A 12,458-nucleotide genomic window follows, 5' to 3' on the forward strand; every position below is an offset into this window, starting at 1 on the left:
TCTCCACAGTTTCAGTCTCCATTTCCCAAACGCTTTAGCCGAGGATGTTTCTGTAAAACTGTTTTCTTATCTGGAAATAAGATAAGATTATAGACTTAAGAACTGTTGTTCTGTAATGGCTTCTGTCCTAAATTCAGTCTTAACTGAAGTTGCCATGACAACAAAGCAGATAAGATATGATCTCAGACTTGTCAATTTTCTGTAATATGGCCACTGAACTTCAAATTAAGTGATTTACATAGACTGAACACATCACAGCAACAGTGGCTTCATGTTCCAACCCAGTGACTGAGTCATTTCATGGAAAGAGTGACATTTGAGTTCACAGCATTCGTCGCAGTGTTTCATTGTAGATACTGAGGTGGGAAAGTCTGTTTTTTTGGGAGAAACAAAATGTAATTGAAATGATAGAAAACAAAAAATGTGATTTATTGCAAGAAAAAAAATCTAATTTTCTCAAATTTCAAAAACTCACTTTTTTATGCACTATATATATTTGCATGACCATGGTATTATAAAATCAGGGCCAAAATATCTGGTTGGTAACATTAGTTTCATTCATTACTGTTTTAACTAAGTCAACTTCTGTCCCATTAAATGTCTCTGAGGGATTCTGGGACAGCATGTAGTTTGCTGCTTTCACTACAGCTGAGTAAAACAAAAGTACAGCAGGATCAGGAGTGTTATGAGTATAAACTTCTCAGGAAAGTGCAGAGCATAAAAGAACACATGAATGTGGCTTAATAATCACTGCTTGATAAAGAAACTCAGTCATGTTTGCTGAAATTAGTCACCATAAAATCCAACCAGATGAAGAATCGCTAATTGAACTTCACCTGCTGCTTACAGATTCTCTGTAGTGGGTTATACTCTATATTCTCTCTAATTTAATATATTATATCCTCATTATACCTGTACTAACAGATTTCTACATTAAACATTGCTATGTACTGACTGTTTTATGCTTTTAACCTCACAGTATGAACAAAATTAAAGATGGCTTTATTAACAGGACTAATTAACATTAACAGGAAAAAGCAATATCAACATATGGGTGGAAAAACATGTTTATTTTGAACAAATCTAAATGAAAAATTAATAAGAAATTGAAAACATTTATGTCTAAAAAACACCAGCCAACCACACAACACGTCAGCCTTATTGAACATAGCCTGTTGATGCCAGCCTATACAACAGGGGCGGAGTTTTATTTTGTGTGTGTTGCATATGTCCACAATTTTACTACCCGTGGGTTCAGTGAACCCAAACATCACATGTAATATAAATGTGTGGGGGGTGAACAGTGTGAAGTCACTGAAAATGTGTTATTTTAAATGTTCTTCACATAAAATGATCAAAAGGCCAAGAATCTGAGGTTGAAATATTAATAAATCACGTCATTTTTTCTTTTGATAAACATTGAAAATGGGTCCCACAGACCTGAACACCACACAAGGGTTACTTAGTACAAGTTTACTCTTTGCCTGCAAGATGAAATTTACCTAATTAGAAAAGAAAACACAGATTTAGGATTCCTGTTTTTTAAAGCTTGACTTTTGGGGCTTGTAAAGCATGATTGTACTATATATATTTTTTTTTTTCTGTTAACTTTGGAAAGAATAGCTATTTTTTGTATTTGAAAAACTATAATGAAACAACTGATTCCTTTGTTAAGCAGCTTAGATAATGTGTGATTCCTTTGTTAGGATTTTTGACTCTTAAAATGTATTTACATTCAACTTTACTGTCATTTTGAAACTGCAGTTTTCATTTTATTTCTTAATATGTGTGTGCAAAAGTGTCATTCAGAAAAGAGAATATTGCTGATTTCTGTAATATGCAGTTTTATAAAAGGAGAGTTTAGTACTGCATTTGAAATGTGTAATTATGATAAGAAATTACAGTGCTGTACATTTTAATTACAGATTTACCAGTCACTGTAAATTTGCAGAATAATAATTTAGTGTTCAGTTAACTCAGCACAACCTTGTAAGTCACTTATCTGACACTTTCTGTATCAAAAGCCAGTTGTAGGGATTCCTGAGGGGTATAGGCTCTGAAACTGGTTCAGCTTCAACAAATCCTGAACTCATCAACAGCAACATTGTTCAACAGAGAGTCTCTTAAATTGAGTGAAGTCTGATTACCAGCCAATAAATCCAGCTTTGTAACCTCTGATGGTTCTTTCTTTCCAAACATTGTTCACAGTAAAACTGCAGTATGTGACAGCAAAGCCACACACCACATAATAATACAAGCCCACTCCTGTTTGACTGAGGCGGTGGGCTTATAACAATAAAGTTGAGATAAACAGTTCAGGCCTGTTTCCTGGCCAGTTTCACACATAAGCTGACATGCATGAAGAGTCCCTCTAGACCACATGTGGACATTTTTTTTCTGTTCTGTGAGGAAATAGACTCAGAAATGCAAACATAGGAAAAATATCACTAATAGAGCTCATTTCCTGACTTTTTTACCTGCAGACTGTGAAATGTCAATAGTCATTGCTTTGTCTGAATAGTGTTAAGATCCTCTGAAAATAATAGTTTTAACTAGTTACAAACCAGTTGTTGGTGGGATTCTATTGAAATTATGCAGGTTTTCAACAATACATGAAAGTAAGGGTTGCTATGAGGTGAGATACTGTTTAAAATCCATCAGATATGATGAAGGCGTGAGGCAGTTGTCAAGGAATAAGTAGAGAAAATGGGTTAAAAAAGAAAAGAGCTACAGGTTAATGTGGTACAAAATAAAAGTCCTGCATAATATATTAAAAGATTAATTAATTCAAAAAAAAAAAAATAAATAAATAAAAAATACTTGTGAGCACTGTATATGTAAAGAGTGAGGGGGGTCTGAGGGGCTACTGGACTAAAATGTTTGGGAACTATTATTCTATGACATTACCCAAAGAACTTATTGTGGAACCCTTTTTTTTTTAAAGTGTAAGGTAGTGAAAAAAATATTAAACTGGCATTAACATACAGATTTATTGGGCCCATCGATACAAAAAATAAAAAATTAAAATGAATGTACAACCAAATTTCAGCACTGGCAGAAAACAATATAATTCTGTTCACCTGGATGCTTTCTGGATGCTTTCTGGATGCTTTTTTAGCTTAATGCTAATGTTTTTTCACTAGAAAGTCATGTTTGCTGTTACATCAATAATCAGTTTTCATATCTGAGTACAAGTCATAAACATAAAAACAGGATGAGTGGTGGTAAAACCTTTAATTTACTAGACATTTTATTACTATCTACTGAAGGTGATAGTGGAATATATGACAACAGTGTACTGTACAGCTGCAGTGGACATTGTTTTTCCTTAGGTAATCCTGACTGATTATTCATTTCAAAGATTTAGGTAATAGGTCAGAGTAGATGTTAACATAAAACACAAAATCTTAGTAAAGGTCAAAGTGCATCGTGTCAAATGTGACACTTCAGTGACTTTTCTCCAGGATTAACATTGTATGACTTATTTTATACTACATAAATAGCAGTTTTGTCCTGCGGTTCTCCAGGATTGTGCTTAATTTGAGTGTAGAACATTACTGGTAGTACCATATTCACTCGTTTTTCACTTTTCTTTTACCACACGCTCGACGACAGACACATCTAATGAATACTACTGTGGTGAATGTCAGCACTGCTGCTATACTAAGCAGAAACAGAATCACGTCCACTGAATGGTAGGAGTACCAAGGCATCCTATAGGCCTTTGTGCGCAGGTGAGGGGCTCCTTTATTCCTCATAACATACTCAATCCAGAAGACAGCTGAGTCTAGAGGTTTCATAGGCTGGTCTCTGTGTAGACTGGAGAGTCGCTGCATGTTGGTCCTATAAGAGTCATCATTGAGAATTTTCAGTAGCATCTGTTCAAAAGTTTGGCCATTCAGTTGAGACAACTCGAGAATTTTTGCCGCTCCTCTTGTTTGAATCCGGACGAGGTTATCAAACTGATCGAAGATCAAAGGGATGCCGAGCACAGGCACTCCGTGGTAGATGGCCTCCTGGACTCCATTGGTTCCTCCATGGGCTACAAACGCCTTGATCTTGGAGTGTCCCAGGAGGTCGTTCTGTGGCATCCAGTTCACCAGCAGAGTGTTGTTTCCCAGAGTGGAAGGTTTTGGTCCCAGATGCCTCCAGATGACTTTCTGAGGTAGTTTTGCGAACACAGCAGCAATTTCATCTGCTGTGTCAGCTGGAAGACTGTCTATCAGTGTTCCCAAGGACATGATGATGAAGCCATGTTCTCCTGAACTCTGCACAAAAGCCTCCAAGTCTTCAGGGAGGGGCTTTGAAGGCTTGCACTGGAATCCACCCATATAAACAACATTCGGCATGGTGGGTCTGGGGAAGTCGAACACGAAGTCGAGCCTCATGAGCCAAATATCAGCCTCCTGGAGGAAGCTGACAATGTCACAGTCCTCGTCAAAGTATTTATCACATAGAGCTTTGTAATGTGGCCCCACCACAAATTTATCTTGGAAAAGAACAATTGCATAGAAAAGGCTGTTCTTAACTCTTTGAAAGAAAGTCATTTGGTCTGAGAGGCAAGTACCTGTTATAGGTATGTAGGACAGTGGCGAAGGTGCAATGGCAAAGTGACCCTCACCGCTGGTGATCCAGCGTGCATTTAAAACAAGGGGTAATTTCAAATAACGGGCCAAAACTACCCCAGCTGTCATGGCTGGATCAGTCAGAACAAGATCATATTGTTCATCTTGAAGCCTCTTAATCAGCTCTTTATCCTCAATGATCTTACTCATTGTATTACATGTGACAAAGTGTGCATGGGAGATCATGTAGAAAAAGTCCATCTGAGTTTTCAAGAAGGTCAGCACAGACGCCTCACCTTTCTGGATGTCTATCATGGAACTTAAAAACTCTTCAAAAAATCCACCCACATTTTCAATGCCATCATTCACTACGATAGACGTGAACAGTGAGGGGTCTTCTTTTAGGTAAAAGCTGGAACTGGGTCGGATCACAGTGATGTTATGACCCCTGGAGTGCAGCGCCTCGATCAGCACCTTCATGTTGACCCAATGACTGCCGTCCACTGGATAAACCAGAACTTTGCCGCTCTCACAGCTCAGGATGAAGACAGACAAAGAGAGAAATAGTCCAACAATGGAGGATTGTCTCTTATGCAAAACAGAGTTCATTGTACCTTCAAAAGAAACACACAGGTTAGTATTAAGTATTTATGAATTTGTCTACTTATGAGACATAAGGCAATAAGCCATGTGAGGCCATGGGTTACTGTGATATTAACATTTTTAAAATTGCAGTAATGCACTGCCTTGAGTGGCTTATTGTAGTTCCTTTAGAGTACGGTATCATTGCTAAGCAACCACTGACAGCTAAATGAGGAGAACAACCTTCCAACGCCAATCACCGTAAACCAGACATTTCTTGATTTTTTTTAAACTTTTTTTTTGTATAACAGTGAACATATGAGAACAGAGCACTGTTTAATGCAATTACTTTCAGTTTATAAGTACTTTTTGGTCACCAAATTACCACCGTGAGTCTTCTGCCAGTCTGACGACGCCCATATTTCTCAGGCAGGGGCTGAATCTCAAATGGCTCCCTGCTCCCTACATAGTGCACTACATAGGAGTTTAAATACTGACTCCTGCAGCCCAACAATGCAAAATATTGCTAAAAATGGTACTTTGGGATTCGTCCACATTCACACTCGACAAGCAGTCACTATTTGACAGCAGAAGCTAGAATTTCTAAAACATCTGAAGCGTGTAAGTCATTCAGGTGGCATTCTTTAGTCTTTTATATTGCCGTTTTTCAGTGAATCATATTGTGAGTGCTTTAATTCAAGCCTGTGATATTCATGTTGGAGTTGTTTAGCATGTTCCCTATCTTTAAGCCTGTTAGCTAGCTGACCAGCCTAGTTCTAGTTAAGAAAACAAGTTTTCAGCCACTCATTTTAAACAAAAACAAGTTTTTACTTCATCAGTACACTCAGTGCGATCAGCGTTAGAGTTAGAGAACAATCCATTAACAGCAGAGGGTTTTTCAGCTATGTTCACATTACAAGCCTCGTTGCTCAAATGTGATTTTTTGCTCAAATCCAATCTCTGACACGATGGTTCACACTCGTTTAGGTAAGTGATTCAAATCTGTCATTAATGTGAACGAACCGGCATCCTGAAACGACCCTCATGAGCACATCCTACTCAGTAACGTCACGTGAATGAATCACGTGCGTCATCAGCACAAACTAACGAGCAGAACGAGCTTCGCTGAGAAGATAATTAACTACGATTAGGTGAGATGAGCTGCTTTTCCACTGCTTCTGTTCAGTGCTGCTGCCGCCATGGTAACGCTGAACGATTGCACACGCGCAGTGGAAAAAAAGCACATGACTTCCGATCCGAGCGTCACATTAAGGTCGCATGGCCACGAATCGGATGCATATCGGATCTAGGACCACATATGAAAGTGGCTCAGGTTGGATTTGAAAAGATCAGATTTGCGTGTCCACACAGCTCTGAAAACATCAGATCTGAGTCACATTAGGGCAAAAAAATCGGATTTGTGCCACTTCAACCTGGTAATGTGAACGTAGCCTTGGTGCCGTGGTGCAGTAATACAGAGTTCAGGTGTCGTGAGGCTTTGAACACGGCTCAGCTAATCAGATTTCAGGACCGGCACTATTCGTTTTAGATGGTGCATTATTTCATATACAATGTTATGATGATAGAACTCTGAGATTGTCCAGGTATTTGATGTATATTTCAGAAAACAGAACACCAAGCACATCCTCTGCGATACTTCAGGTTGTTTCTTATTCTATCACAAATTATTCTAGCACACATCAACAAGCCTATCGTTACCCATACATTTTTGACGTATGCAAATTAAGAATGAACTACAATAGAAATTTATTATAATTACCTTGGGTAGTATGAAGTGCATGAAAAGAGCATGAAACTGAAGAGCGCAAGCCGACTGTACAAGTGAGCTCAAATTCCAACATGTGCCATACTGTTCTGACTGCGATCAGAGATGAAATTAATAATTAACCAAAGCAAATACAAAGCATGGGACATGAATGTCATGGTTTGAAATGATGAGCATTCATCCTATTAATTTATCCACTCACTCATTTAAAAGATGAACATCAGTAATGGACCTGATTCGTCTGGAACAAATGATAAGAACGGAGATTGCTTCTCATTTCCTGGGGTGTTTAAATTCTAGTCTGTTCTAGTCAAGACCTCTAGATGCAATATGTAGTCATAGACAAACCAAGCCCAGGTCAAGACCAAGCACAATATTAGCCCAGGGTCCATTGTGTGAATTACACAATAAGGGTATCTGGGTCCAAATGAACCTGAACAGAGTTCACAGGAACCTAAACATCAAGTTATTTCCACAGACTGAACACATCACATCGCAGCAACAGCGGCTTCAGTTATTCAGGTCATTTCATGGAAAGTGTCATTTGAGTTCACAACATTCAGTGCAAATGTTTCATTGTAGATGCTGAGGTGAGAAAGTCTTTTGGGAAAAGCAATATGTAACTGAAATTATAGAAAACAAAAAAGTGATTTATTGACAAACTAATTAGCAGGTTTTGCAGCTGTTTAAAGTGATGCCTTTGGCATAAGATGGTAAATTGAATTTTTTTTCCATGTTACGACCTCCCATTTTTTATCCACCTTATTTTTCACATGGCCGCAGAAATATCTAGTTGGGTAACGTAAGTGTCGTTCATTACTTTTTAATTTAGTCAACTTTAAGTTTAACTTTTGTCCCATTAAGTGTCTCTGAGGCGTTCTGGGTGAGCATGCAGTCACTACAGCTGAGTAATACTGAAAGTACAGCAAGATCAGGATTGTTATGAGCATAAACCTCTCAGGAAAGCACAGAGCATAAAGGAACACATGAATGTGGCTTAATAATCACTGCTTGATAAAGCCCAGTTGTTTTTGTTGAAATCCATCACCATGTAATCCAGCTAGATGAAGAATTGCTAGTTGAACATCACTAATTGCTGCCAACAGATTCTCTGTAATGGGTTTATAATTTTATATTCTCTCTAATTGGATACAGTATCTTTTTACCCATCGATATATTATAGAAAATACAAAGGTAAAAGGTATAATTTAATATATTATACCCTTAGATATATTTTCTCTAATTGGATATATTACATTACTCTTAGATATATTATACCTTATATTCTCTCTAATTGGATATATTATACCCTTACTATATCCTTAACAGATTTCTACATTAAACATTGCAACATATATGGCCACAAAAGCATGTAAGCATCCCGTTTTATACACACACACACCCATTTGCATTAAGTGCTCTGATCTACTCCTACCAGCGCAACACACACACACACTAACACACCACTATCACGTCAGTGTCACTGCAGTGCTGAGAATGACCCACCACCTGAATAATACCTGCTCTGTGGTGGTCCTGTGGGGGTCCTGATTATTGAAGAACAGGGTAACAAATTATGCAGAGAAACAGATGGACTACAGTCTGTAACTGTAGAACTACAAAGTGCACCTATATGGTAAGTGGAGCTGATAAAATGGAGAAACAAGGAGGTGGATTTAATGTTATAGCTAATCAGTGTATAGTCTAGGTGCACTTTGTAGGTACACAGTCACTGACAGTAAAAGAATAAGACAATAGGTGGCAAATGAATGCATAGGGTAATAAGCTCACCTACTTTAATTACACCAGGTTAGCGAGCTAGTTAGCTCACTAATGTTCTCACAATTACTCCACCAAAAACTGAACTTAGCCTCTCTCACCTTTCTCACCAGACATTAGATGTGGTCTCTAAGGTGTCAGTTATAGAGATGAGGCAGAATTTATGTACAGCTTCAAGCTGGTTCTGAAGTTAAATTTGCTGTGGTTCAGATAAGCAAAGTGTATTACTGTGGATTTTACAGACATCAGAAACACTTGGGAAATGAAATTACTCACAAAAAAAAAATGAATGAAGAGGGCAGTGATCTGCAAATCTCCTCATTATCTGACACCAGATTTCATTTTAAATATTAAAAAATGATTTAGTCTTTGAATGAATGAGTTCAATTTCAGTATTAAGACTGATAGTATAAGGTAAAACATGAGCAGGTTTTGATTGTAATGCCAGTTACCAATAGCTGCAATCTACAAGTCCTCCTTAACTGAGGCTAAGACAACGACGACGACGACGACGACGACGACGACGACGACGACAACAGATAATGAAAATAATAATAAAAATAATAAATGAGATAATTTGTTTAAGGACTTGAGATTGTATTCAAGAACTGCAACACTGAAGTTAAACTCAAACAACCTGTCCAGTGCCATATATTCCCATTTTGAATTTGATGCCAACAACGAATTCCAAAAAAGTTGGGACGGGGGCCTGTTTACCACTGTGTTTCATCACCTCTTCTTTTAATAACACTCTGTAAGTGTTTGGGAACTGAGGAGACACTGCTGTAGTTTTGAAAGAGAAATGTTTTCCTGTTCTTGTTTGAAATAGGATTTCAGCTGCTCAACAGTTTGGGGTCTCCTTTGTCATAATTTTCATTTCATAATGCGCCAAATGTTTTCAGTGGTGACGAGTCTGGACTGCAGGCAGGCCAGTTTAGTGCCCAGACTCTTTTAATATGGAGCAATGCTGCTGGCTGCTGTAATACATGCAGAATGTGGTTTGACATTATCTTGCTAAAATAATCAAGGCCTTCCCTGAAAAAGACGTTGTCTATATGTATATGGTTCAGCCTTAATGGTGCCTTCACAGATGTGCACATCACCCATGCCATGTGCACTAATGCCCCCTATACAGTCATGAATACTGGCTTTTGAACTGTGCACTGATAACAAGCCTGAAGGTTTTTAGCCCAGACACAGTGTCCATGATTTCCATTTTAAAATGAGCTCGGGCCCAGAGAAGGTGGCAGCATTTTTGGATCCTGTTTATATCTGGTTTCTTCTTCGCGTTGTGTGGTTTTACCTTGCATTTGTGGATACAGCGAAGAACTGTTTTCACAGACAGTGGTTTTCAGAAGTGTTTGAGCCCATGCAGCGATTTCCTCTACAGAATCATGTCTGTTTTTAATGCAGAGCCATCTGAGGGCCCAAAGCATAGAGATTTCTCCAGAATATTTTAAATGTTATGTACTGTAGATGATGAAAAGCAAATAGTTCTTTGCTATTTAATGCTGAGAAATGTTATTCTTGAATTGTTGCACTATTTGTCTGCACAGTCTTTCAGACAGTGGTGAACCCCTCCTCATCTCTACTTCTGATAGACTCAGCCTCTCTGGGATGCTTTTTATACCCAGTCATGTTACTGACCTCTTGCCAACTATCCACCAGGTGTTTTAGCATTACACAACTTTACCAGCCATTTGTTTCCCCTGTCCCAACTTTGGAAAGTGAAAGTGGATTTGGAAAGTGTTGTTGGCATCAAATTCAACGGGCATATATTTTTCAAGAAACAATACAATTTCTCAGGTTTCAACATTTGATATGTTGTCTTTGTACTATTTTCTATGAAATATAGGGTTTAAATGATTTGCACATCATTGCATTTTGTTTTATATACATTTTGCACAGCATCCCAACTTTTTTGGAAATAAGGTTGAACATTCAAATGTGCATTTCCCTCACTGGATTCGAAGAATATTAGAATGCCAAATTTTATTTTTAAAAGCCCAACAGCATGCTGTTTAAGTAAAAGTCCTTTGGCTAGACTCCGAACACTACATTCACCTACATCAGCAAGATAAGATCATTACATTGTAAGTCGGTTTGAATAATAGTGTCTGCCAAATGCCATCAATGTAAACGTAAAAACTTTTGGGAATGTCAAGATTAACTTCTCAGATAACATAATATTACATACATTACCAGATCGTCTAGAGTCTTACTTTAAAAGAGTATGACCCCTCGCGTTGTCATGATCCAGTTCTCATCCGTGTCCCTAATGGCCAGATGTCCTTCATACTGTTCCGCTCTACATAGCATTCAAAACTATAAATTTAATTGAGGCTAGGTTTTTGCTCTTACTGTACTGAACTGCTTCTGTGCTCCAAGTTACAACTTTTATTAGGGATGCACTAAAATGGGATCATGGACCAATGCCAATATCCAGTATTTTCTGCCGATGCATAAACATTTATACAGTGTAGAAATTGGGACTATATGTACCTGAAACAGAACTGTGGAGAGAGAATTATTTTTGTCACAAATGCAGTAAAACTGTCAGGCTTGGACAGATTTCAGACACTCGCAGACCACAGTACAGTAAAATGGGTTCGTTACCAAAGGGTGGATCCAAAATCAAGGTCAGCCTGTCCAAGGTCAAAAGCCAATAGACGAAAACAGTAACCCTGAGGGTCCAAAAAGCAATGTCCAAAATCAGAAATAAGGTCAAACCAGAAAGCACAACAAAACTGAAAGGGCAAAGTCGAAAAACAAAAAACAAAAGGCAGTGGTCATACACGAAAGGCAAACAGACAGATAGAAGGCTTGATAGTATGATGCGTTTGAGACACCGTTAATAAAAATAAAAATAGTAGACTTCGAGAATAAAGTCGTAATATTTTGAGGATAAAGTGGGCTAACTGTAGGGGGGCTGCCATAACAGGTTGGGGTCTTGGTTGATGTACTGGCGGCGGCAAAGATGCTGAACGCGCCGGAGTTCCACTCACTCATTGTATCCTTGAGAATTGATCAAAATGATCGATTCACATTATCATTGTCTTTAATGCCGTAATTCTACAACTTTATTCTCAAAATATAATGACTTTCAAAAATATAACTACTTTTTTCCCCGAAATATTACGACTTTTTATCTGGAAATATTATGACTTTATTCTCGAAATATCATACGACTTTTGTTCTAAATATTATGACTTCATTTTTTTGAAATATCATACCGTATTCTCGAAGTCTGCTATTTTTATTTTTATTAACTGTGGCCCCAAAACGCCGTTGTCCACGAATGCTCTGGAAACAAAGGCAATACTTCGCAAAAAAGCTAAGCTAAAGCCAGGGCTTATATATTAAACTAACAAGCATACGGAACAAGGAACAGGTGTGTGTAATCAGTAGTCAGGTGAGGCAGACCAGTGGAGAGTCATGTGAGGGAGATCGGTGGTCATGTGATTCGGAGTGGGGTTCTGGGTAGTTCAGAGTTCAGAGGCTGGGAGGCAGAGACAGTGGAACGGAGGGAAGCGTGACAAAAATGAATAAAATGCAGACCATGTAGCACAGTCTCCCAGCGTTACCTAAACATTCTACTCTTCCAGTGTACATTAAATACGTCCTCAAATATTGGTTCGATATATTGGTCACAAACATCTGTCCAATGCAAGTCATTTATTTAATATCTGCCTATACTGATATTACTACAATATCATTGTGCCTCCCTACCTTTCAGGTTCTCTGTG

General features: G+C 38.2%; 1 protein-coding gene across 1 annotated transcript; it reads right to left on the bottom strand.

The window, feature by feature from the left end:
* Positions 1-1,051: 1,051 nt before the first annotated feature.
* LOC118824546 (UDP-glucuronosyltransferase 1A5-like) lies at positions 1,052-7,269 on the bottom strand. The gene is made up of 3 exons (XM_036594785.1): positions 7,136-7,269; positions 6,928-7,026; positions 1,052-5,179 (listed from the first exon to the last, which is right to left on the bottom strand). The coding sequence occupies exons 1-3, from the start codon at positions 7,137-7,139 to the stop codon at positions 3,573-3,575; spliced, it is 1,710 nt and encodes a 569-aa protein (XP_036450678.1). The 5' UTR covers positions 7,140-7,269; the 3' UTR covers positions 1,052-3,572.
* Positions 7,270-12,458: the final 5,189 nt, after the last annotated feature.

Source organism: Colossoma macropomum, unplaced genomic scaffold (assembly GCF_904425465.1).
Source record: "Colossoma macropomum unplaced genomic scaffold, Colossoma_macropomum, whole genome shotgun sequence".
Taxonomy (NCBI): Eukaryota; Metazoa; Chordata; class Actinopteri; order Characiformes; family Serrasalmidae; genus Colossoma; species Colossoma macropomum.

Excerpts from the sequence above, each read along its gene's own strand:
- LOC118824546 (XM_036594785.1), bottom strand. Across the intron at positions 5,180-6,927 it reads TGCACTTCATACTACCCAAG|GTACAATGAACTCTGTTTTG; the intron begins GTAATTATAATA and ends TTTCTTTTGAAG.